Source organism: Ictidomys tridecemlineatus, chromosome 10 (genome assembly GCF_052094955.1).
Source record: "Ictidomys tridecemlineatus isolate mIctTri1 chromosome 10, mIctTri1.hap1, whole genome shotgun sequence".
Taxonomy (NCBI): Eukaryota; Metazoa; Chordata; class Mammalia; order Rodentia; family Sciuridae; genus Ictidomys; species Ictidomys tridecemlineatus.
In genome coordinates this window covers 132120435-132146431 of record NC_135486.1, presented here as the reverse complement: position 1 = coordinate 132146431, position 25997 = coordinate 132120435, and the positions used below count along the sequence as shown (strand labels likewise).

The following is a 25997-nucleotide window of genomic DNA, read 5'->3' as shown; positions in this document are numbered from 1 at the left end:
GTATTTTATTTCAGTTATTGTGCTTCTTCCGTTATAAAATTTCCAATTGGGGAAAAAAAAATTCCATTTGGTCTTAAAAAATAAATAAATAAATAAACTACTACTCTGTGCTGAAATTCCCTATTTACTATTGTTCTCAAGAGGGTTTGCCGTACCTTTTGGAGCATGGTTATCATCCATGCTTTAAAGTCTGATTGTTCCCATATCTAGGCCACCTTGCAGTTGGTATCTGTCCATCCTAATTTCTCTAAGAATTTGTCAGATTTCCCCAGTCCTCATAAACCAAGTCATTTCAAATTGTATCCTTGTCATTTTGAACATTATGAGACTTCCGTGTCTTGTTTAAATCCTGCAGCATGCATCGATGTGTCAGCAGCTGACCAGGTTAGGTCCTGACCACAGGTTCTCATCTGCCGTCTGCAGACTGTGACTGCAGTGTCAACTCTGTTTGCCAAGCCTAGGCAGTGCTGCTCACGTCTGCCCCTCTGAGGTGTCCCCTAGGGCCCAGTTTAGGATCTGGGTTAGGGACTACCTGTAGCTCAGTTCTGAAAGCCCACGTGATACCATCTGGTGTGAAATCAGCTTGTGAGCAGCTTGAAGTTCATGCACAAGTTCATGGTCCCTTCTCAATCTCCTCGCTTTGTAATCATCCCCACACTCTGGCTCCCAGGGGTGCACCTTCATGGCCTCTGGTTAGAGAGCATGGCCTTTGGTCTTCCTCCACTCACTCCCCGTGACCAGGTCTGCAGCTCAGCGGCAAGGCCAGCTCTTGCTGTGACCTGTCTCCCATCTGTCAATCCCAGGGAACAGCAGGAAGCACAAACTGGTCTGGTCCTGCGGCCGGGTTGGCACAGATCTAGCATCCGTCCATGGCTGCTGGACACGGCACCAGCTGGCAGCTTTGGGGTGCTGGCGATTAGGTGAGGGAGACGCTGGAGAGGCGGGCACAGGCAGCTGGGCCGAGCTGTCCACCACCCGGGTGCCAGCATTTCGACTCTCTCACACTGTGATGATTAAAACGGCAGACAGGATTTTCCAAGCATCCATTTCTGCACTGGATGGGCCCATATGCTGACTTGTCTCTAATTCCCATAAGAGGCACGATTTACTATATTTGAATCAAGAGGAAGCTGGCACTCAGAAAGGTGGAGTCACTTGCTTGAGGTCACCTAGCTGGTTGACAGGGGGCCCAGATCCAAACCCAGGTCTGCACAACTCCAGGGGCCGTCCCTCTGGGTAGGGTCCATCTATTCCCAGCAGCATCAGGAGCATCCCGTCAGCAGGTTATGGAGCACTAACTATGTACAGGGCGCGATCTAGAGCTTATGCTATGAAGGACTGAGGCTGGACGCTCATGACAGAGGAAGAACTTGGGGCTCCCCAAAGGGGTATCATTTACCCAAGGTCAAGGGCTTGCCAGGTGGGAGGCGAAATCTGAACCAAATCGTAACCCGCTGTGATCCATATGATGATGGGCCTGCAACCCTCTCTCGAGGAGGCAAAGCTGTGCCCACGGGGTCAGGGCATAAGGCAGAGGGTAAAGACTTATGGAAGTCTGCAGAGAGGAGGTGGCGGCTGGGCCGAGGCAGGGCCAGGACTGTGAGGGACATCTGTGTCTTAGAACAAGCCCACGGCCTCCATCTCAGAAAGGCTGGGCCCCTCTCAGACAGGATATCCTGTCTCCTCTGCTGGGTATCCTCAGCTTCTCCAGGGTCCTGCTTTTCAAACGTGTCCTCTGGTGCCCACTGGTCCAGGGCCAGCCCTGCCTTCCAGGCCTCTCAGCTGTTCCTGCTGCGTCTCCCCACCCATCTCATTGCCCCAGCAGATTCAATTAACCAATTTGATGCTCCAGCTGCAGAGAGCCAAGTAATTATGGAAAACAGACCAGGTGCCTTGGAACTTGCTCTCACAGTGGGGCCTGGGAGGCCTCCAAACAGACAGCAAGCTGGGAGGGAGGCAGAGCCATCTAGGCCAAGGCTGGCCAGCCCAGCCTGCATAAGAGAGCTATCTGGCCAGCTCTGACAAATACAGATGCTCCCCAAAGAGCAAAACAAAAGCAGAGACCCAGGCTGGTTCTGTTACTATGGGCTGGGGCTTGGTCATCAGGAATTTTTAAAAGTCTTTGTCCCATTTTCTGTTGCTATAACAAAATACCTGAGGCTGGGGAATTTATTAAGAAGAAAGGTTCATTTGGCTCCTACCTGGGTTTTTTTTTGGGGGGGATCTTCCCAAACTGAAACTGTGTACTCAATAAGCAGTAACTCCCTATGCCTCCCCTCCCATTCCCTAAGGACCTTCATTCTATTCTCTACCATTGTGACTACTCTGCGTACTTCAAATAGATGAAATCATGCACTGTGAGTCCTTTAATGACTGCCCATCGTCAATGTTTATCCATGTTGGGGCAGGTAACGAATTTTCCTTCTTTTTTAAGGCTGAGTAATATTCTACTGTATGGACAGACCACAGTTTCTTTATCCATTCATTCCTGCTTGGACACTTGGGTATTTTGCCCCATTGAGTTACTGTGAATAATGCTGCTGTGAACATTGGTGTACAAATATCTGTCCGTGCTTTGAATTCCTTTGCACATATACCTAGACACAGAATCGCTACATCACATGACAATTCCATTTCTAATATTTTAAAGTATCACCATTCAGTTTCTTTCTTTCCTCCTTCTCCTTCCTTCCCTCCCTCCCTCCCTTTCTTCCTTCCAAAGTGGCCCAAAGACCTCCGGGGCCAGCTCCACTTTCCTTGGGTTCTGTAAACCTTCCTGCATTTCCCAGAAGGACTCTGGACCACACGTTGCTATCTCAGGAGTCAAAAAGTAATTACTCCCCTTTCTTTTCTTTTCTGTCTTCCTTTAAACAAAACAAAACAACCTTCAGTTGCAGAAATCACCTAATTGAAAGTTGCAGGGGAAGAACCCTCCTCCATAGGGGAAGGGAACTATTCAGAAAGCCCAGCCCAGCAGCTAATTGCGGGTTTGTATTGGGGATTCTTGGCAAATGCTTAAATTGCAGATCAACCTGACTTTTGTGATGAAGTGTTTGGAAACACACAAGGGGGCTGGGTTTGAGATCCTCAGCCTGGAGGTGACAGCGCAGCTTTCTCTGCTGACAAATAAAGCAAGTGAGAATCTTGTGGATTTGCATTCAGGAGAGCGGCAGCTTTGCCTGGATTTCTACAGGCTGCACCCCCATTTCCTCTACTATCCCAGCCAGTGGCCTGTATATAAAATGCCAGCCAGCCGTGATTCCTACTCACACTGTGCCTCCAAACCCTGACTGAACATCGGAAATATCTGGGTGCCTTAAAAATACATTTACATATGTATTTACATATGTATTTACATATGTCGGGCACAGTGGTGCACACCTGTCATCCCAGCAGCTCTGGAGGCTGAGGCAGGAGGATGGCGAGTTCAGAGCCAGCCTCGGCAACTTAGTGAGGCCCTGAGCAACTCAGTGAGACTCTGTCCCTCAGGAGGCTGAGGCAGGAGGATTGCAAAGCCAGCCTCAGCAACTTAGTGAGGCCCTGTTTCAAAATAAAATATAAAAAAGGACCAGGATGTGGCTCGGTGGTTAAGCGTCCCTGAGTTCAATCTCCAGTTCCCCGTAAAAAAGTTGTGAGAGTGCTCAGTCTGTGCTAGGGACAGCGCCCTGCACTGTGTGTGTGCTGATCCTGTGGATCTACCTAGTGATCCTTAGAGGGGTCCTTGTTATTCCCGTTTCACAGATGGGCAAAACCTAAGCACACAGACTGGCCAAGGGCCACCAAGGTGACTGAGTGGCAAAGTTGGGACCCAGGCTGGCTCTCCGGCCTGTGCACTCAACCCCTGATCTTCTGGTCCCTGGTCCTTGTACACCTTTCTGTCATGTCACTCAATGTAACAAACATGTGCTGCTTTTGTAGGAAAATTTTAGGTGAAATATGGAAGTGTCGGGGCTCCCAGGGCCCTCTGAGGTCCCCTCTTTGTCCCAAGCAGGCCACGGGAAGTCTTTTATTCCAGTCCAGGTTGGAAATAGATATTCACGCCTTGATCTGCGTTTTGGTTCAACCTCACTCCCTCGGCCTGCTCGCCTGCCACTCAGGGACTGGACAGTCACTGATCTGTCTGGGCCTGACACCTTGGAGGGGGCGGCCCTGGTCTGTAACAGCAGCTGTCTCAGGCTGCACCAGTGAGGATCGTGAGACCTGCACAGGGCAGGCCACAGGCCCTGAGAAGGTCCAGAGTCAAGAGGCCCATGGGGGGTCTCCGAGAATGGACACGGGCAATATAGGAAGTGTAACCAGCTCGTGCAGAGGGAGCCTTGCACGAGGGTTCTTCAGCCCTGAGCTCGTGGGAGACCTGGGGCCAGGGATTCTAGACTAGATCTAAGCAGAGAGCTTCCATTTGCCCCAGAGCAGGATTCCTCAAGGGGTGACATCGGGTCCCCAATACCAGCCCTACCAGGTGCTGGAGGAAACGCAGACCTTTGACCTGTCGAGCTGGCAACACCAGAGCTTGAGGGCTTGGGTGGGCTGCGTAGCCTGAGTCACTAGACCTGTAACCCGAGGACGATGATAGTGACTGACTGACAGGGCGGGTCATGGTGAATGTTATCCATGACATAGGGACGTGATAAGCACACACGGAACGATGCTGTGACTTTCACTGAATATGACCTCATGTGTGCGCGGCTTCTGAGACAGCTCCAGCGGATCCCTACCTCACACCATTTTTACCCTTGTGAAATCCCTTCCTCCTGAATGTGGGCTGGACCCAGTGAGTTGCTCCAATGAATAGAACCGGGCGAGAGTGACAGTATGTTACTTCCAGTATCAGATGACAAAAGATTCCTCCTTTCCCTCTGTCGCTCCTTCACTTGACCACCACAATGGAAGCCATCTGCCATGCTGTGAACTGCCCCATGGAGCAGTCCACACCGCAAGGAATCGAGGAAGATCACTGGCCAACCACCGGGAAGGGATTGAGACCCCCAGTCCAACAGCCTGCAGGGAACTGAGTCCTGCCATCAACTACGAGAGAGAGCGCTCGAGCACAGACCCTCACGATGAATCCAACCACACACACGATTATGGTGCACCAATAAATAAATAAACAAATAACAACAATAAAAAAGAAAACAGAGCTTCCCGGGTTAGGCCTTCAGATGAGCCTGCAGCCCCAGCCAACTCCCTGACTGCCGCCTTGTCAGAGATGCTCAGTCAGAGCCACTCAGCAAGACTCTGACTAAGCTCCCGAGCACAGGAACGGTGATTGTTGATGTAAGCTACAGTGCGACTACTACACCCTGGAAACAAGACTAAATCACACCCTGGAAAAAATCAGACTGAACTCTACAGGACAGTGGCAGATGATGCCTTTACTTAAACATTCTATCCTCCGGGAATGCTTTCAAAATCCTCCTCTCTGAATTATTGACTCTATTTTCTTATACGTACCCCTATTAGACTAAGGAACTTGAATCATCATCATCATCATCATCATCATCATCATCATCATCATCATCAAAGATTCCACACAGTGAGCACTTATTATGTACCAGGTTCTGTTCTGTGGTCATTAGCTACTTATTCATCACAAGAATCTTACGATACAAGCACCATTACTGTCCCCAGTGAGAAAACGGAAGCTCAGAGGAGTCAAGTGACCCGTCAAAGATCTGAGTTATCATGTGGCAGTTCCAGGAAATCTAGCTCTGGAGTCAGATTTGTAACACAGAACAATTGTGTTACACGGCTCCACGGTCTTGCCCAAGTTCACAGACGGTCAGTGGATTCACACACTCAGCTGGCTGAACATCCGACACGACGTTCCTAAACACAACTCGCTCCAGATGCCTTTCGACTCTGGGACAGGAAGGGGTGGGACGGGCCTCACCTGGGCTTCCTCGAGGTCTAGGGGGCCACCTACCTGTGAACACGAGGCTGGCATTTTCCAGTTCTTCTTGGGGAACCTTGAAGCTAAAGGACTCATTGTAGAAAGGGTCAATGGTGCCTCTTAAGAAGGATGTCTTCTTGGTTTTCACGAGCTTGAGTCCGTGCACCAGCTGGATTTTCACAAATGGGTCTGAGATTTGGACACAGCATCAGAGAATGTTGAAGACCATGGAAACGAATCCACTCACCCCTCCACTAGGACCACCCCCTCCACCAGTCCAGACCTCTCTTTCATTGATTAATTTCCCATCCATCCATCCATCCATCCATCTCTTCTATCATCCACGCACCATTTCCCCATCCATTCCTTATCTGCTCATCCTTGTCCTTCTTCCTCAGGTATCTAACATTTACCAACTTCCCCCAGGTTTCAGTCACGGAGCTCATTTTAAGGTAAGAAAGCTGAGGACTCCACAGAACAAATGATTTGCTCAAGCTCACACCAGTAGAGTTAAAACCAGGCTCAGAGGTTACCCTGGATCTTTGCTGACAAATTTATCACGCCAGGGAGCTCACAGCCCATCCATAGGAGAAAAGAGATTAACGAATTATAAATATCATCCTTCGATCATTTTATAGGGACTCATGCACATTAACTAATTTAACACTTATTTAAGCTCTCAATGCAATGAGATGAATACTGTTATTACGCCAACTTTTGAGATGGAGACATCGAGGCATTTAGAGAAGTTAAAAAACTTCCCCCAAGACCACATCATCCGTATGCAGCGGAACTGAGATTTGGTTCCAGGAAGTTTGACTCCTGAACCTTTTTACTCATTCATCACACCGTCTCTCTCCCACTGGGATGAGTCTGAAACTCTCCAAACCTCACACCATCCCTTCCACCAGTTCCCTTGAAGTCCCCTGTTTTACAATGTGTCTTCTAGACTCAGTTGTCACCTTATTGCAAACATAATTTATTTTGTTTATTGCATTTAGAGAAAACACTGAACTTAAGAGGTGCCAGGGACCGTGGCTATTTTCACAAGAACACCTTTTGCTGTCATGGGAGAAGCTACATACAAATGTCCCAACACCTGTTCCAGTTCATTAAAGGTCATGTTTGAGTTGCTTTTGCTGTAGACACTTAACACGTAGTCCTTTCAATTAACACATAGCCCTCTCAAAGCTGGGGTGTATAAAGGTTTATGCTACACATGGAATGAGCTGGGGGTGAAAAAAGAAACAACCAGGCTGTGCCCACCATATGCTGGTGGATTGGAATACAAAGTCCTTACACACTACCGCCACCTAGAGCATGGTGTCTCTATTGCAGGCACAGTTTTGAGAAGGCGAGCAACCTCCTTGGGGCTTTGTGTGTTCAAAGACAATCTAGATTTTTCAGGAGTGTTCACACCTGGTCACAGTCCACTCCTCAGTTCAAATAGGGCTCCCAAGATAGTATCAAGTACCTGCTTCATCCTAAGAGATGTTTGATCATTTATTTTCCTTCTTGAACTAGCATCCTAATTCTGAATGCTATCCACTCTCCCAAGGCCTTATCAAGAGAACACAGGATGCAGAAAAATCAGGTCCCCCAAACAAACACAGATGTCCCCTTAAAGAATTTGGGAGGGGGAACGGTAGATCTGAGTGTACCTGAGCCTTGGCTCACATCGGTCTGAAGAAGCTGCTTGGCTCGGATGATGTCCACATTCAGTCTCCCGGCACTCGGGAGGTAATTCAGAGACAGGAGCAGCTCCCCCAGCTCCACTTCATTCTGCAGAGAAAGAAAATGGTGAGAAAGTCGCTTTTTTTTCCTTTTCCTCTCTCATTCCTTTTGCACCCACCATGCAAGAGACGGATTCCAGCAGCTTCTAAATGAGTAGCTGTGGGTGGATCCGTTGACAGTGGGTGCCTGTCTCGTTGACTTCTTTTAGATTCTGCCTCCAATTATTTTCTCCAGTCCATCACAGAATGTTTTCTTCTGCCCTGAGAGCCCTTAACAGCAGCAACCACAATTTTAACAACAAAAGTTTGGATAATTTAAAAAATGCAAGATGTCACGTATTAGGCTGAGTGCTCTCTGTATGTCATAGCAAATTTAATCTTCATAATGAGTCCCCGAGGAGTTAGTTTATTTACTGACTGAACAGATGAAGAAACGGAGGCTCAGAGGGGTTAAGTAGCATGTCCAAGGCCACACAGCACGAAAGTGGTAGGACTGGCCTTCAGACCCAAGGAAGCTGCGGGACGGTGGGGCATAGGCTCAGGCTGCCATTTTGGCAGGGAGACCAACTCTCTCTGAGAGGTGAGGCTGGGGGACGGCCCCAAATGAAGGACTGAGGCCGGGGAGGCAGGGAGGGGCTCACCAAGCAGAGGGGACAGCGAGGGTCAGGGCTGGTGGCGGAGGAAGGAATGAACTCGGTGTGTTTAAGGGACAGAGGAAAGGCCAGGAAGAGCTGATGCGAGAGACGTCCATCAGAGCCAGAGCAAGCTGCCCAGCGCTGTCCCCCTAGGCCACCCCCAAGGCCACCCTCACAGGACTCAGGAGGAGGAGGAAAGGCCATCTCCTAGGCCCTCAGCACCTACAGGCCTTTCCTGGATGGACCGGGCGGCTCTCCTTCCTGGGCCCGACACCCCATCAGCAAGGCAGCTGCCCACGCGTCCCCAGGGTCTCTGGCAGCCACTGATCTCCTAGAAAGAGTCTCAGATCTTTCTAGCAAAGCCCTTTCCCTCCTCCTTCCCCCGGAGGACACAAGCTTCGCCCTTGCTGTCCCCACCCCGAGCACGGGATGGCGTGTCTTCTGGCCAAGCGTCGGCCTGGATCCTCTTTCTCCTGCGGGACGGGAGCCATCAATTTGCACAAGACCCATGTCTGGAGTCAGGGGACAGCTGGTGGAAGACAGAGAGGACGCTCGCTGAGCCCCGTCAGAGGGTCTGCTGATCCGCGAAACCAACATTCATTCCATAACCTACGTCGACAAGACTGGCCCCCGGGCGAGCGCGGGGAACGTGGGAACAGCCACAGCTCCAGAGGTGGCACCCCCATCAGAAAGGCCACAGCAAACAGATCAATAATTACACAAAAGCAGAAAGTGGCAGGTGCGGGCCAGGTTGTAACTCTGCTGGTGACAATGCGACACGGCGCGGCCACTGTGGTCAGCCACTGTGGCAGCTCCAGCAAGGGTTGCACACGGAGCTCCCACGCGGGCCAGCGAGTCCACTCACAGGTAACCCCCCCCCCAGAGCAGAAAACACGCAGCCGCACCAAAACCCGCTCCCCAACGTTCACCACAGCCCCAAGGGGGAGAGGCCCGGTGTCCACCATCGGGAAAAACAACTTATGGTCCATCCAGGTGACGGGTGCTCTTCAGATACGACGAGGAACGGGGCGCCGACAGATGCTACAATGTGGGTGAACCTCGAGGTCACGCTCAGTCCAAGATGCCAGACACAAAAGATCACATTTGGTAGGACTCCACCCAGACCCGCAAACCCACAGGGACAGGAAGCAGACTGAGCAGCTGCTGGGACCTGGGAGCAGTGGGCAAAGCAGCGTGACTGCTTCACGGGCACAGGGTCTCCTTTGGTGATAGAATGTTCTGGAATTCGAGGTGATGGCGGCACACCATGGGGTGTGGACTCAATGTCGCTGAATCACATACTTTGAAATGGCTGAATTTATGTTTATATGAATTTCACCTCAATTAAAAAAAAATTATAGGGCTTATGTGTTAACGGGCTACAGGAACCAGACCCAGGAAGACTGAAGTACAGCCTATTCCCCAAAGGGGCGGAGACAGAAAGGGCTTCATGCAGAAGGAGGTACTTGGGCCAGGCCTTGAAAGGTACGTAGGATTTGGTCAGGTTTATTCTATTGCTGAGAAATGTTACAGCAAAGGGCTTCCATGCGAATTCTGCTCCTGAACTTCCCAATCTCACCACAAAAAGCCCGAAGTGACTTGTATATATCCAACGATGCTTAATAACTTAAGATTTTTAAGATGAATTAAGAATCTCCTTACAAATAACATCACCCCTCTTTGCATTCTCGGTTTGTGTGGGTAAGTGGGAAAGAATGCTGGTTTCCCCTTAGGCAGAACAGGTGTGTGCTCTGGACCCCCCAGAAGCAGGTGAGTTCCTCCACCTCCACTTCAAATAACAGAAATATATTTGGGAGGGAAAGGAGTGGATATTTCAGTAATAACAATGAAGGAATCATTGAGACACGAGGACCTTGCTGAGATTGACAGTTGAGAACTGTTACTATTTTGAATGGCATAAGGTAGGAATTGGGGCCTCAAGGTCTTTATTTTAACCCAGACCTGGAGAAAGTGCAGAGTCCCCCACTTTAACATCTGCCCCAGAAGGCGCAGCACACAAGATCAGCAGCAGCCCACGTGGGCATCAGAAACTGTAGCTCATGCCTAGCACGCTTGAGGCCCTGGCTTCCTTCCCCAGCACCTGAGAAACAAAACCAAAAGCCAAAACCAACTGCAGTTCTAAAAACCAGAAGGCAAAAATGTCCCCCAAAGTTTCCTGGAGCCAGAGTCTTTTTAATTCCTCTTCCCTTGCGGAAGTATCTGATACTACATTTAAAAGCTGACCAGTAGCCAGTGGATAAAGAACTTCAAATATGGGAACCGAAAGCAGGGCCACCTCATCCAGAAGCTCCCCAACCCATGGCCCCCAAGACAGATCATGGAGTTAATGGTGCCCTTTGCAGATGCCCGTAAAGTACTGGTGGATTAAAACTGCACCAACTCGGGGTGATTTTGCCCTTTCCCCATCTTCTTCAGAGATGTTTGACAATGTCACCACGGTTTTGATGGCCACAACTTGGGATAAGGATGCCACTGGCATCTGGTCTGGTGGGAAGATGTCAAGGATACTGCTAAACATCCTACAAGGTGCAGACAGCTTCCTCTTGCCTCAATGAAGAATGATCTGACTGCAAATATTCGTAGTGCCCGGGTTGAGAAATACTGAACCAAACCCATGAATCCTGAGCTCCTTCAGGTTTCTCTCTTGGACACAACTCTGGCCAAGCGAATTGTTAACAGGAACCAAACTTGAACTCTTCTGCAAACAATTTCTGAAAAGACCCTTCCCTGCCTCAGTGGAACTTGTCCTGAACCTTCTTCAGACCCCAAGAGGCCAAAGCACCAGCTCCCAGCCAGAACCTGGAAATGCTGAGCTACGGTTCCCCTCCTTCCGCTTCCTTCCCATAGGATAATCCTCCCAGGAAGTGGGCCTCGCCATCCCAAGGAGAGTGGATGCTTGTTCTGGAAGGATCTCGTTCCTGAAGTCCCCTTTCCCTTAATCAAACTTAGTACAATAATGTTGGATGCCGGAGCTGAAATAATTCAGTGGCACACTCTATAAAAGAAAACAGAACCATGCCTTTCGCTCTTCTCCCTCTTTAAAATCCTCCATCGCTCTTAAAATCTAGAGCTCTCGGCCTGGTCTGCAGCGGGATCCGCCCCCCTCGGCACTTCTGACACTTGCAAGGCGTCCTTCTTCACCGTGGAGGACTGTCCTGTGCACTGTAGGACAGTAGGTCCCCAGCGTCCACCAGCTGGGAGCCAGTGGCATACCCTCCCCACTCCTGAGACAACCTCAAATGTCTCCGGGCATTGCAATGTCCCCTGAGGGCAAAATCACCTGGCTGAGAACTACCCATCAGAAGGACCTAAACGAGTTGGCAGAACCCATCCACCAACCACGTCTTCCTTCTGTTTTTTGAGAACACAAGATCACTCCAAGGCTTGCTCCTGCTGTTTCCTGGGAATCTCAGGCCGAATGTCACCTTCTCATCTAAGCTTTCCGTGGCCGTCCCACTACAAACAGCCCCTGTGTCTATCACATCACTCTGTTTTATTTCCTTCATGATACTTTGTTCTTTGCTGATATTTTCTTGCTCTCCCTAAAGGCCAGGATGGCGCCCATCTGCCTGCCACTGTAGATGATCCACCTTGTGATGGTTCGACTCATGATCTATTTCCACTTTACAGTGACATGAAAGGAATCGCCACTCAGTAGAAACCATCCTTTGACTTTCGATCTTTCCCTGGCCTAGTGATATGTGGTCTTGCAATGCTCGGGCTGTGGCAGTGAGCTCAGCTCCCAATCAGCCACATGATCAAAGGAGAAACGAGGAGTGTGCTGTGTTGCTGAGCTGGGATGTTTGGTAGGTTAGATGGTGCAATGGTCAGCTTTCCCTCACTGCAACAACATACCTGAGATAATCAACTTATAAAGAAGAAAGGTTTATTTTGATTCACAGTTTCAGAACTTTCAGTCCATGATCTGCTGGCTCCTTTGCTTTGGGGCTGTGGTGAGGCAGCACATCATGGTGGGAGTACATGGTGGAGCAAACCCGTTATTCACTTCATGGCCAGGAGGTGAAGGAGAGGAAGAGGATGGGGTTAGGGTCTCATTCTCCCTTTCAACGGCACACCTCCAATGACCTGAAGACTTCCTAGGCCCCAGCTCTTAAAGGCTCTGCCACTTCCCAACAGTGCCACTCAGGGGAACAAGTCTTCATTACATGGACCCTTGGAGACACTTAAGATGCCAATTATAGAAGCAGAATAAATCCTTTTTTTTTTTTTTTTTAAATCGGGATTGAACTCAGGGGTACTCGCTCACTGAGCCATGTTCAAAGCCCTATTTTATATTTTATTTAGAAGCAGGGTCTCACTGAACTGCTTAGTGCCTCATTGTTGCTGAGGCTGGCTTTGAACTTGCGATCCTCCTGCCTCAGCCTCCCAAGCCACTGGGGTTGCAGGTGTGCACCTCCGCACAAGTCAAGGAGTGCCTGCGTTTACAGCACCCGGAACCACGTCGATCCAGATGACCCCAAGCCGAGCTGTTGCCATACCACGGTCCCAGAGGGGACCTCAGCAAGACATCCTGTCACCTGCCCTATCTGAGTTCAAGACAGTCGAACCTGAGACAGGAGAAGGGACTGGGTGACGGATGTCACTTCTACCTCTTCTCTTTCTGAGGCCATGTCACACATGAACATCGCTCCTTTCTTGTAAGAGTCTGATGAGCTGAATTTGGTCAAAGCACGTGGGGTGGGCTGGGGAGAACCAAAATAGGCCCGAAGCCTTCCAGAAAGCTCCCCAGCAAGCACTGCAGACAAAAAGCCTCTCTCCCTGCAGCCTCTAAATGCACATGCCCTCATCAATAAAGAGGAAATCAAAGAAAACCATCTGGGACAAAAGACATTCTCTGGGGAAGACAAGAGCCCGCTCTCCTCCTGACGGCCCTCTCTGAAGTGCTTCTAAATGGCCCTTTGGCTGGCCCTGACCTGGCAGGGGGATTCGTCTGCGTGCACACAACTTCTAAGCAGCCCAAACTCAGCTGCGCCCGCCCCACCGCCACCTGGTTCGTCTTTTGTCTCTTAATTTACTGCACAGACAACCTTATGTAAGAATGGATCTTTTTTAAAAGCAAAATCCAACCACAATCCCAGCATCTTACACATTCCACCGAATGCTCTCTTTTCTTTCTGTTCCCCTCTCTAAAAGTCCCCCGCCCCCAGCCACTGTCAATGCTGCCTCCATAACACGGGCAAATTCTTCAATTCCCTTTCTTAAAAACTTAAACATATAGCCCCACTTGGCATCTGACGACGGAGACATGGTAAGTGTCATTTTTAATGTCCACACGTAACATTCCATGAGGCTGAAATACTGTAACAGATTGTAACCACTTTCCTATGGCTACACACTGGGGTTATTTCTTTCTTTTTTTTTTTTTTTGGTTCCAGGATTGAACTCAGGGGCACTCCACCACTGAGCCCCATCCCCAGCCCTATTTTGTATTTTATTTAGAGACAGGGTCTCACTGAGTTGCTTCGCGCCTCGCTAAGTTGCTGAGGCTGGCTTTGAACTCGCCATCCTCCTGTCTCAGCCTCCTGAGCCTCTAGGATCACAGGCGTGCACCACTGTGCCTGGCTGTTTTTAATGGCTTCAACTGGACACGTAGGCATTTTCTTTCTTCTAGGTCACATCCTCATAAAATCCAAGCATGGGATCACTGGCTCAAGGAAGAATCAAGGTCTTTTTTCCTGCCACTTGATGTGAATTGCCAGACTGATTGCTAGAAAACGGCTGAACTTTAAACACCAGCAGAGGGGAGCACAGAAGTCTCCCCACCCGGTGACCAGCACTGACTGCTTACATTTTAGCAAATGCATGCGGGATCCGTGTCACTGCTAAAATATACAGCTGCAAAATGCTACCACATGCTTTGATTGCATTTCTCAGATAGAAAATCTGGGCAGATTTGGAGTTAACTGCGCAGGAGTCCCCTTTTCCCCTTATCTGAGGGGTGTGTTCCAAGACCCTCCAGGTCACAGATACTGTAGAGCCTCATGTATACTCTGGGCCTATATGTTCATACCCATGCTGTAGTTTGATTTCTACATTAGGCACAGCAAGGGATCCATCATGATGATCATAAAACAGAACAATTAGAACAATTCATTACAATAAAAGGTATTTAACATTTATGAATTCTTTCTAGAATCCTCCATTTCACGTATTCTGACCATGGTAGACCCTGTTAACTTCCATCAAGCAAAGCGAAACTCGATCCAGGGGGACAAGAGTATCTCCTTTTTGGCTCAGGAACCGTGATTGTCTGACTCTCTGGGTAAGTTCAGAGTCCTCTAGGTGGCCACGGCGTGGCCGAGGAGACAATCGATTTCAAACTGGATTATATTTGTCTGTTATTGGCCGGCTTTTAGGTTGTCCTTGTTCTAAGGATACCTGATTGTGGGTTTAGTTTAAAAACGCAAAACCCTCCTAAGGAGGGTGAGCCCCTACCCATGTTTGTCAGTTATCCACCCTCTCCCTTCTGCGAAAATCCCCTCCAATTCTTTTTGCCCATTTGTCTATTAGGTATGTGTTTTTCTCTTATTAATTTACAATCAGGCTTTAAAGTATTGTGGACACCAATTATTCAGCAGCTATGTGTAGTTATGGGGTGACTTATGGCTCCCCCTCCATGCAGAATGTTGGAAATAGGATCCCAGCAGAGGTGACCTATAGCCCTGGCCAACTAACCCCGCGCAGGGCAAACGTCCTCTCCCAGCGTGGCTGGCCTTTCGAGTTTCTTTATCATGGTTTCTGGTGGACAGAAGTTCATAATGTTAACACAATACGTGTGTCCACGGTTTTCGTCTGTGGTTTGGACTTTATGATCACCGAAACAGACATTTCAGCCCCTCTGCTAGAACAGAACCTCGCCAACTGTGGGTGCATGGATGTCTAGTTATACCTCATATGTGAAGCCAAATCTTCCAGGAAAGCTGGAGAGCAGGTCACCCTTTGGCCTCTGAGAGTCTATGCTGTGGGCTCAGCAGCCACTCCAGCACCTGCAGAGAGAGAGCCCGATGCTATCTGAACTTGGGTTTCCCAGTGAGACCAGGCTCTCACTCACCAAGACCTCTTTAACAGAGCATGTCCAGCCCAGCTACTTACAGAGAACTAGCCAGGCACACAGCGAGCACACAGTAGGCGCTCAATGCTTGTCCACTGACCAGGTGGCTAAGGCAAGGACAAAGGATGCAGTGGTGACCAAGACAGGCGGGAGCCATGGAACAGAGGTCTTGAGAGTACACAATGCTTTCCTGATTAACTATCAGGCTGCATTAATTATGCAGTTGTTTAATTAGCACGGTGGTGTGTCATGAGTAAGCGCTGCGTGGGAGCCTCCCTGGAGGAAATGGTACTGAGGTAGAAAGGCAGAGCTGCGGCTCCAGGAGGCTCCAGTTTGGATCTGGAATGTTCAAGTCTCCATCTCCAGCTTGACACTATTGGGAGGTGCTGGACATTTTAAGAGGTGGGGCCTAGCGGGAGGTCATTGGGTCATTAGGGATGTGTCTTTGAAAGGCATTGTGGGACCATGGTCTCTTTCTCTTTTGTTCTTTGGCCAGAAGAGTGTTTTCTTTTTCTGCCATGATGTGCCACCACACCCACAAATCCATAGGGCAATCAAGGTGGGAAAATCGCAAACCAAAATAAACCTTTTCTCTTTTTAAGTTGATTTTCTTGTTTTTTTTTTTTTATTATAGTAACAGAAAGCTGACTGATACAAGGGCCAACAGGGGTCAACAAAGGTGAGCCCCTGAGGACAGCGTCACGGAGTTCCAGGTGGGAGGTGACGGTGGCCTGGGCCTGGCTGGAGTGGAAGGGATCTGAGGTGGCTGCGGAGTGACGTGATTTGCCCCTGGGTATGGGATGTGGATGGTGGTGCCCTCCAGCAATGCCCGTGGGGGAGGAACTTGGGGAGAAGCCAACAGGTGACCCTTCAGGTGAAGAGTGAGATGACACCAGCCGACCAAGCAGGGGACCAAGGTTCTGTGTTTCCAAATTGCCCCCATCGTGACAGTCCTCCAGGGACCTTGTAAAAGGCAGACTCCTGGGACCTCTGGGAACCCGTTCAGTCATCCTTCAGGGCAGAGCCTGGGAACTGGTGTTTGTCACGTGTGCCTTAGAAATACTGACACTGTCAGGGGATCGAGTGGGACTCTGGAGGGACCTTTAGGTCCCTGGAAATCTCCCCCGGGGTGCTCCACGGTGACCTTCGATAACCTGCACCCCAAGCTGAACTAATCACGGCCACCTGCCCATCCTCACCAGCCCCTCCGGCTCCTGGGAGACCTGAGCCAGCTGACCGAGGGCCCCAGGACCCCACAACCCTCCTCCCTCAATGTCCTTTCCAACTCCTGACACTCACCCACTGGGAGCCTGCCACAGCCACTCGACGTCACTCCTGGACACCTCTCACACCCTATTAGGAGTCACCCTGCCTCTGGCAGCTCCGGGAGAGGGAGCCGTTTACAGGTGGAGGCCAAGGGTGCTGTCCAACGTCCTGCCATCGTGGGACACCCCACAACACCACGACCCACCCAGGATGCCACGAGCACCACGGGAAGACCCCACCTGTAGAACCACCTCATGCAAAGTCCACCCTGACCGGGGGTGTCGCCTCTGTTTTTTATCTTTAAATGGCTCCAGTTCCCCTCAGAATAAGAGGTGAGATCCGTGACCTGGTCTAGGAGGCTCGTCCCACCCCAGCTGCCTTCCATCTGGCCTTAAACCATTTTCAAATGAGGCACCAGGCAGACGGAACATTCCAGACCAAACTCCTCCCACTCCCTGTCCACCCGTGGCGGCCTGTGGCCTCTCCATATGCTCCTTACCTCTGAGGATGAGCTCTTCTTGGCCACTCATTCCATGAACAGAAACCCCACGTGAAGCCGGGTGCTGGGGGGCACCAGGTGCAGAGCCATGGGTGTCCAGGGAGCGCCCACAGAGGACATGTCTCCAGACTCCAGGTTCTAAACGTCACCTGGGCTAGACACCAAGCCCTCACTGCTTGACACCTAGGAACCCCCTAACATGCCCGTGAGACCAACGCACTGTGACCACAGCAGCAAACACTTTCTGAGCGTGTCGCGTGCATTAGCTCATCCAGTTCCCAGAAGGACCCTGGGATGGCGCTGCTGCCCGCCTGAGCGCTCAGGGGCACCAGGCAGCGTTCTCAGTGCCCACCTTTATGTCCCTGACTAATCGTCACGTGGACCCTGCGGGGAGGTCCTATAACCCTCCTCAACAAGCATCAAGACACGCTCAAAGCGTCACAGAGACCATGGGTTTGACATTTTAGTATGATATGGCAATGCGGAAGCTCAGACTGATAATTTTTTATAGGTTCCAGGTGGAAAGGATGATGTTTTACTATACTGGATTCAATAAAAGTGTTCAAATAAATTTAGTTGTTTTTTCTTTTAATAAGGCTATTAGGAAATTCAAAGTTACATTTGGGTCTCACATTACATTTTTTTTTTTTAGTTGTAGATGGACACAATATTTTTATTTATTATTTTAATGTGGTGCTGAGGATCGAACCCAGGACTTCATGCATGCGAGGCAAGCACACTCTACCATGAGCCCCAGCCCCAGCCCCTCACATTTCATTTCCATCCAACAGAATGTTCCGTGCTATAAAACAGGATGCTGATTATAGGTAATACGTTGGAAAATCCAAATCCATAATCTGAAACTATGAGTGATTCGATACACAGGATCCAGAACCCTAGGCAGCAAAGGTCTACCAGGGTCTATTCTGGACAGGGCAAATCTCAGGTGAATGCAATTTGCAGAAACATAAATACCCAGCACTCCCATTGGCAAATATCATTTTCCACTAAACACATTTTCTTCTTCTGGGACCAAATGAAACATTCCTCCTCAGCAGGCAATTCTGGTTTTGTTACACAAGATACTAGACCCGGACAAGACTCAAGAATCATGCTCCATGAACTTACAAGTGCAGAAGGGTTCCGTGGAACACCACCAAAATGGCAGCCGAACCTTGGCTGTGCTCTGTACACCAGGCACTGGCATGGCATGGGCACGGTACCAGCTAGGCCATTTCACTAAACCACCTCCCATCCAACCAGTAAGTGGCAGAGCCAAGCTTAAAACTCTGCCCTGTTCTATTCTGCTCTGATGGCCAAACTCTTTCCACCCTCCACCACCACCCAGCATGCTCAGAATGAAGTTCAGAGCTCGCCTGCATTAGAATCTTCTAGCATATTGGCTAGAATGCAGATCTGTGGGCAGCACATTCAAGAATTAGGAAATCAGAATCAGTAAGGCTGAGGTCTGGGAACCTCCTCTGTCTGTGCTCTGGGAGATGCTAATGCTTGGTCAAGAGGTAGCGGACAGGGGCTGGGATTGTGGTTCAGTGGTAGAGTGTTTGCCTCACATATGCGAGGTACTGGGTTCAATCCTCAGCACCACATAAAAATAAATAAAGATAAAAAAAGAGGTAGTGGACAGCCCGCTCTACGGTGTCTGAGAGCTGGACCCGGTCCTCAAGACTCTGCCTCCAACTGCAACCCAAAGCTGACCACTTGCCACCTCCACCTTCCACGGAGTCCAGAGTGTCCCCATCTCTCATCCACAGCCAGCAAAACTCCTAACGCCATTGGGTACCTTGCGGGGTTCCATGAGGAACAGCTATTGACATTAACGACTCTGTTATTATTTTTAAACATATCTGCTTTACTGCATCTCTGTGTATCCATCACTGCTGTGAATGCATTTCAGAGTAAGCTGCGGACACGAGAACACTTCCCCGGGCCTTGGTGCACTTGAGCTGCTGCCACAGACGCATCAGAAGCTGGGCAGTTGATGTACAACGGAAATGTGCTGCTCCGGGGCCGGGGCTGGGGCTGGGGCTCAGTGGTGGAGCACTTGCCTCGAACAGGTGAGGCCCTGGGTTCGATCCTCAGCACCACATAAAAATGAATAAGTCAAGACATTGTGTCCTTCAACCAAAAGAAAGAAAGAAACGTGCTGCTCACGGTTCTGCAGGCTGAGAAGCCCAAGATCAAGGCGCGGGCGGATTTGGTGTCCGGGAGGGTCTGCTCTGTCGACGGCAGGTCCTCGCCTCACCCTCACGTGGAGGAAGGACAAGCCCTCAGTGGTCCCACCAGGAGAGCCTGACCTCAGGTCTAGCCACCTTCCCAAAGCCCCGCCTCTTGTGCCTCAGCTTGGGGGTGAGGATTTCAACACATATGTGTGGGGGAGGGACACGGACGCCCAGACCACAGTACCCCTAAACGTGTCGGCAGGGATGTCACTCATCAGAGTCTAATGGTTGCCTATGGTTGGGTGTTCGTTTGCTTTAAGATTTTTATGTTAAATTGATATAGAGTGAAATGTGCAAATCTTAAGACTCAGACTTGGTGAGCCCCCTAAAGGCACACGCCTGTGTATCCTCCCAACTGCTCTGGGAGGTTCTGCCAGGATCCCAGGGACTCCGGCACCTTTGCCTTTCCTTCCCAAAGCCATGTGCCCTCAAGAGGAATGAACTGGAAACACCCTGGATATTTATACAGCTCAAGAAAAGAAAAGGGCTGATCAGAGATGTCTGTACACCCAGTGTGTTCCAAAGCAGCACAGCATCATTCCCAAGAGCCAAAAGATGGACGCCACCCAAGTGATATACCAGTAGATGAATGAATGAACAAATCTCCCCCCTTCACACATACACAAATGCACGCACGCGCACACACAGAGGAATATTACCCAGCATTTAAAAGGAAGAAGATCTTTTCATCTGCCACAACGTGAGCAAACCATAAGGACATTACGTGAAGCAAAATAAGCCAATGACAAGGTAAATACTGTCCGTCTCCACTTCTGTGAGGTCCCTGGAGCAGTCAACCCACCAAGATGCCAAGCAGAACGGTGGTCGGCAGGGGCCAGGGAGGAGGGCTGTGTTTTTTTGTTGCTGTAACCAAAATATCTCAGGAGACCAATGAAGGAAGGAGGGATCGTTTGGACTTGGGGTTTTGGGAGTTCAGTCCTTGGTGGTGGGCTCCGCTGCTCTGGGCCTGAGGTTGGGGAGAACCCCGCGGCCAAGGAAAGCTACCCAGCTCACGGCAGCCAGGAAGGAGCTGGGAAGGAAGGGGCCAGGGACGAGATATAGTCCCCAAGGGCACACCCAGTGACAGAGTTCCCCCAACCACGCCCCACGTACCCACTTGTGAATTCAGATCACTAATTGATCCAATGGATCAGCCCATCGATGAGGCTGGAGCCCTCGAGATCCAAACACGCCCCCAGAGCCTCATCTCTGGCCACCGCTGCCCTGGGACCAAGTCTCCAAAGCCTGAGCTTTGGGGACATTTGAGGTCCAGCCCATAACGAGGGGAAAGAGGATCACGGTTTAACGGCACAGAATTTCCGTTCCGCAGCATGAAGACAGTTCTGGAGGTGGACAGTGGTGAAGGTCGACCGTCCTCATCCGTGTGCTGAGAGCCAATGAACGAGAGGCTCAGAGATGGCGAAGATGAGGCCACGTGTGGATCTGTTTTTCTTTTTCAAGACGCAGGTTTTCACTCTGTTGTCCAAATTGGCCTTGAAATCCTAGGCTCACACTCTCCTCCTGCCTCAGGCTTCAGAGCAGCTGAGGCTATAGTACATTCCACGTCTGGCTTGGATCTCAGGAGCCCCCCACAGGCCCATGTGGTAAAGCCTCGTTCCCATGTTGGCAGAACTGGGAGGTGGTGGGACCTTTAAAAGGCGGAGCCTGTTGGAAGGTCCTCAGTCAATGAAGGCAGCCCTTGAAGGGAAGGGTTGGGGGCCTCGCCCTCCTCTCCCTCCACCACTCCACAGGTTGTGATGTAGGTTTTCTTTTTCTTACTCCATCCTGCTCATGACCTACGATCTCATCAGGTGCCCAAAGCAAAGGGGAACCCTAACCTTGGAATTGGAACCTCCAAACTCTTTTCTCTCATGAGTTTGTTCTCTCATGCATTTTATTGTAGTCCTGGAAAGCCAAGACAGGTGATAAATTTTAGATTACATGTTTTGCACCACAATTAAAACTAATTAGTAATTTTTTTTTAAAAAAATTGTTATTAGATATTGATGGACCTTTATTTATTTGTTTATCTGCGGTGCTGAGAATCGAACCCAGGGCCTCACACATGCTAGACAAGTGCTCCACCACTGAGCCACCACCCCAGCCCCATAACTAGTAATTTTTAAAGAAAGAGTTGAACCGACACAGATCTCGCTGGTAAGTGGCCTTCAATCTGCTTGGAGGAGCGGGGTCTCCCTTCACACTCAGGGTAATTTTGTGGTGTTCACCCTCAGGTTTTGTATCTCTGGGTCCTTATTTTCCACGACCTTTTGACCACGTCTAATCAATCAGACCACAAATACATGACAGGCCCATTCGCTGCCTAGTTCCTGAATGCCAAGACCAAAGCCACAACACTCACAGGCCATGAGCCAGAAAATGCCGACACACCAGCCCGATGAGTCCCCTGCTCATCCTCCATGGGGATTCCCCAGGGCAGAGACGGCAGGACTAGACCCCTAGAGTTACTCAGAATCACTGCACACCATTACCAAGGGATCAAGTGGCTCTGATTACACCTTGTGACACAGCTATGTCCTCCGGAACTTCCCGTTGAACTGACCACCAAGCAATCAGGTGAAGGCAGATGCTGGCCTCCAGTGAGAACCAGAAACTCCAATCACAGTAGTGGCCTTCACGTGCTGTGTGGGGATTCTGTTTCTCGTCTACACTGCTGGCCTCTTTTGCTAAATGGAGGTTTTTGTCTGGGGCCAGTCTCTCCTTTTCCATTGTATGGTGCGAAAGACGAAGCAGCACCAGGAACCGGGTCCTTGTAACCTCTGCTCCAGGATTCTCCCTCCACTCCAAGTGTGGGCTAGGACTCGGCTCCCAGCATGCCTTCTGCCTTCCCGCATGGCAGTCTGCAGCACTCCTGTCGGTACGGGCTGGACAACTGCGCCGTGGGGACCATCCTGGGCAACTTTGCGGTATTCCTGGTCTCTATGCACGAGATGCCAGTAGCATCTCCCACCCACCAGACCCAAAATGTTCCCCAAGTTGTCCCTGGCTCAGAATCGCTGTTCTAGAGCTTTGGCAAGAATCAAGTTTCCCAGTCTGGCTCATAGCCAATGACTGGCTGATACTGGGGTGCAAAAGGCTAGCTCCCTGGCTCTAGCTGTCCCTAGAGAGGGAGCAACTGTGCAGAGTGAGTTCATGATGAGTTTATGATGGAGAGTCCCCTTCCCGCCATGGGCCAGCCCCGCTCTGGGTTTGGCAGGAGACCATGCAGTGCTTGGCTGTGAACCCTTATCTAGAAGGACTCTCTCATGCATCCTATTTATGGAATGAATTATGTCCCCTGAAAAGACATTCTGAAGTCCTAACTGCTAGTACCTCAGAATGTGATCTTTGGAAATAAGGTCATTGCCGACATATAGAAGACCCCCAACTCACAGTGGCTTGACTTACGATGTTTTGACTTTATTATGGTGTGGAAGGGAGCCCATAAAAACACTGGTTTCCATTCTCAGTAGAGTTCAACACACTAGGCAATGCTTGGTTGTAAAGCAGAACTTGCACTAGACGGTCTTGCCCCGCGTAGACTGATCCAAGCGTTCTGTGGGCATTTAAACCCGGCCCAGCCAAACTCGTGTGCAACAGATCCAGGGGCATGAACTGCACTTGGGACTCAGGATGGGCTAGCTGGGATGTGACCCTGTCTTAAGTTCAGGGGCACCTATGATGACTTTATCTAGGATGAGGTCACACTGGAGCAGAGCTGGTCCTAATCCACATGACAGGTGTCCTGGGAGACACACCCGGGGAGAAGCTGGCCGTTGAGAGCCAAGACAGAGAACAGAGAAATGCAGCTGGGAGCCAGAACAGGTTGAGAAGCACCCACAAACCAGAAGCCAGGAGGGAGCCGGAGGGAAAGACCGTGGCAGGCTGCGGGGGAGTCTGGCTGTACCAGTGCCTCCATCTTGGAGGATGAGCCTCCAGGACTCCGAGACAATACATTTCTGGAGTGTTAAGAGACACGGATTCGTGCCCAGGAAACTAACCCATGTCCCCATCCCTGTCATAGGCTGTGCTTCCAGAGAACCCAGCATAACCAACTGGCCTTCCCACCCAGAGAGAGCGGAGCCCCAGGTGAGCAGGAACTCTTGCAGCATGAGCTCCTTGTCTCTCAGAAAGCACGGCTCTGGCATTCAAAGAGAAATCCATGCAGCACGATTCCCCCAAGTCGGTGTCACTAACATGAAAACTCTCAATTAAGATCCACAGATTCGGCTGGGGTTGTGGCTCAGCGGTAGAGCGCTCCCCTAGCACGGGCGGGACCCGGGTTCGATCCCCAGCACCACATAAAAATAAAGGCATTGTGTTGTGTCCATCTACACCTAAAAAATAAATATTAAAAAAAAAAAAAGATCCACTGATTCCCCAACTGCAAGCTGGACCTCTTGTGTTGGAATCAGGGGGAGACGGCGCCTTCCAAAGGGTTTTTTCAAGGGCAGATGTGACCTCGCTCAATGAAGCGGGCGCCTTGGTCCCTGCACGAAGCGCACTATATACTAAGAACTGCCATTTGTAAGTCTGTGTCCTCTGCTAGTGGAGAGTTCCCTGCAGGCGGGGATTGTAGGATATTTATTTTGTTGATCCAACTAAAGATCTCTGGCACCTAATAGGACCTTAAGAAAAATAGGAGAAAAAAAACTGAGCAAACTAGAAAAGAAGAAAGAACAAAGGGTAATGGGGGGAAGAGAGAAAAATCTATCCAAAGGGTCTAGATGATTCTCCCAACACTGCTCTAAGCAGAGGTAAAAAAAATAAAATAAATAAAGTCATCTTAATCATAAGGGGGCACAAGAGGAGTCCTCGGCCAGGACTGCAGGGCCAAACCCACAGTGACAGGAACAGCCACCACCCGCCTGCCAGCAGCACGGGCAGCAAGCTCTGAAGCCCCGATGTGACAGCACAGAGCGCAGATGAGCAATCCGAGCTGTTCCCACACTTGAGAGATCTCAGTCTTACATACTTGGAGCTCACAGGAACCCAGAGGCCCAGCCTGCAGCTCATGCCGAGGACGGGGAGGTGGCCTGTCACCAGGGACAAACTTGCTTCCACAATGACAGAAGCCAGGCCCTGCCGTCTCTCTTTAGGAGGAAGGCAGACAGCCATCCTTAGAGTCACTCGGCTTCTGAAATGGCAGCTGCCCTGCTTCAAGAAGTCACGAGGTGGGGAGTGGGCAGACAGCCTCGCCCCCTCTGGCCTTCCTCACGACGCCCACGCAGGTGTCATGACTATGTCCTGACAGGAGCTGGCCCCTGGGGTGGGCTAACCACCCACCAGCTCCTTTACCCAGGAGACCCCTTAACTCCGAGCTCACACCTGCACGGTGGTGTGCCTCCCTCCACTCCACCCGTGAGACAGCATGGGGACCCTCGCACAGCCAGGATATGGCGGGGGGGCTGAGCACCGGCCATCTCCCTCACGCTTGCCAGACTGAGGGGGTCCCAGTTCCCCTCCCCTGGGTCCATCTCCCACCCTGTGCCTGCTGCTGCCATCCCACAAGTTTCCGTAAGTCACCAGATGTCAAGCATCACGGGAGACTCACAGGAAGCACCCAACCCACCTGCTGGTAGTCCCAGGAGGGAAGATCCGCCCAGAGGAACAGCCGGGTGCTGGGCTGGGGTGACAGTAGACCAGCCAACACCTTGCCCACCCTCTCCCCACCCTCAGCACCTCAGCACACCCTGCCTGCCAGCCAGCTGAAACCAGCTGGACACGTGCAGAGGCCAGAGGTCTCCTGGCCCGCCAGTGCCACAGACCCGGGTCCATCAGGAGATGGACCTCCCGATTCCCAGCAGCCCTCCATCAGTGACCAGCCCAGCAGCAGCTGGTGGACAAACACCCAGCACCTCGCCCCTCTGCAGCGTGATCCACATGAGCACCCAGTTTCCACAGCAGGGGGGAGGAACTAGTCACCTCCTGGGACAGCCAGCTAGATCATGCATCCTGTCACCTCCTGGGGTCCCCTCCCTCATAAACAACTTGCTTTGCCTCAAGGTCTTCTCGAGGAATCCAAACTAAGGGAGGGATCAGTCTCTACCATTGAACACACACATACACACCCACTCACACACACACACACACACACACTCACACACACACACTGATAGTGGAACAGTCCCTTCTGTCCTCGTGTTTAGAACCTGCACCTGAGGGCTGGGGGTGAAGCTTGGGGACACAGTGTGTGCACAGCATGCATGAGGCCCTGGGTTTGGTCCCCTGTACCCAGCAAAGCTGCACCCCTAGATGTGGTGCAAGGTCATCAAAGCTTTGGCCAAGAGAGTACAGTTTTGAGGTGCACCTGGTGTGTTCGTGTAAAACGATCCTGCCTGCACGGGGTGGACTGTGGTCACCCTGTGACAGCTGGATGGGCCTTGTACTGGTTGGGTCTTCCCCTTGCCTGGGGGGTGGGGGTGGTCCAGATCTTCCTACCCGTCCCTGGGTGGCCTCCCAGCAGCAGCCAATCACAGGTCCCCTGCTGCGGGGGGGTGGGGTGGGGGGGGTGGGGGGACAGGAAGCCAATCTAACAATTTGCCTGAAAAATATCCATGCATCAGCCAATTCTCCTGCTCACTTTTTTTTTTTTTTCCCCAAATCAATTTCTGGAAGTCAGAATGACGGATAGCTTTATG

The 25997-nt window shown here is 50.7% G+C and overlaps 1 protein-coding gene across 8 annotated transcripts in view; it reads right to left on the bottom strand.

The window, feature by feature from the left end:
- Positions 1–25997, bottom strand: part of Syt17 (synaptotagmin 17) — a 59425-nt gene that overhangs the window by 17874 nt on the left and 15554 nt on the right. For all 8 annotated transcript variants that reach the window (XM_078024291.1, XM_078024290.1, XM_078024292.1 and 5 more), the window contains 2 exons: positions 7552–7672; positions 5924–6079 (listed from right to left, as the gene is read on the bottom strand). In XM_078024291.1, coding sequence (XP_077880417.1) covers positions 5924–6079; positions 7552–7672 — 277 coding nt within the window. The remainder of the gene's footprint in view (positions 1–5923; positions 6080–7551; positions 7673–25997) is intronic.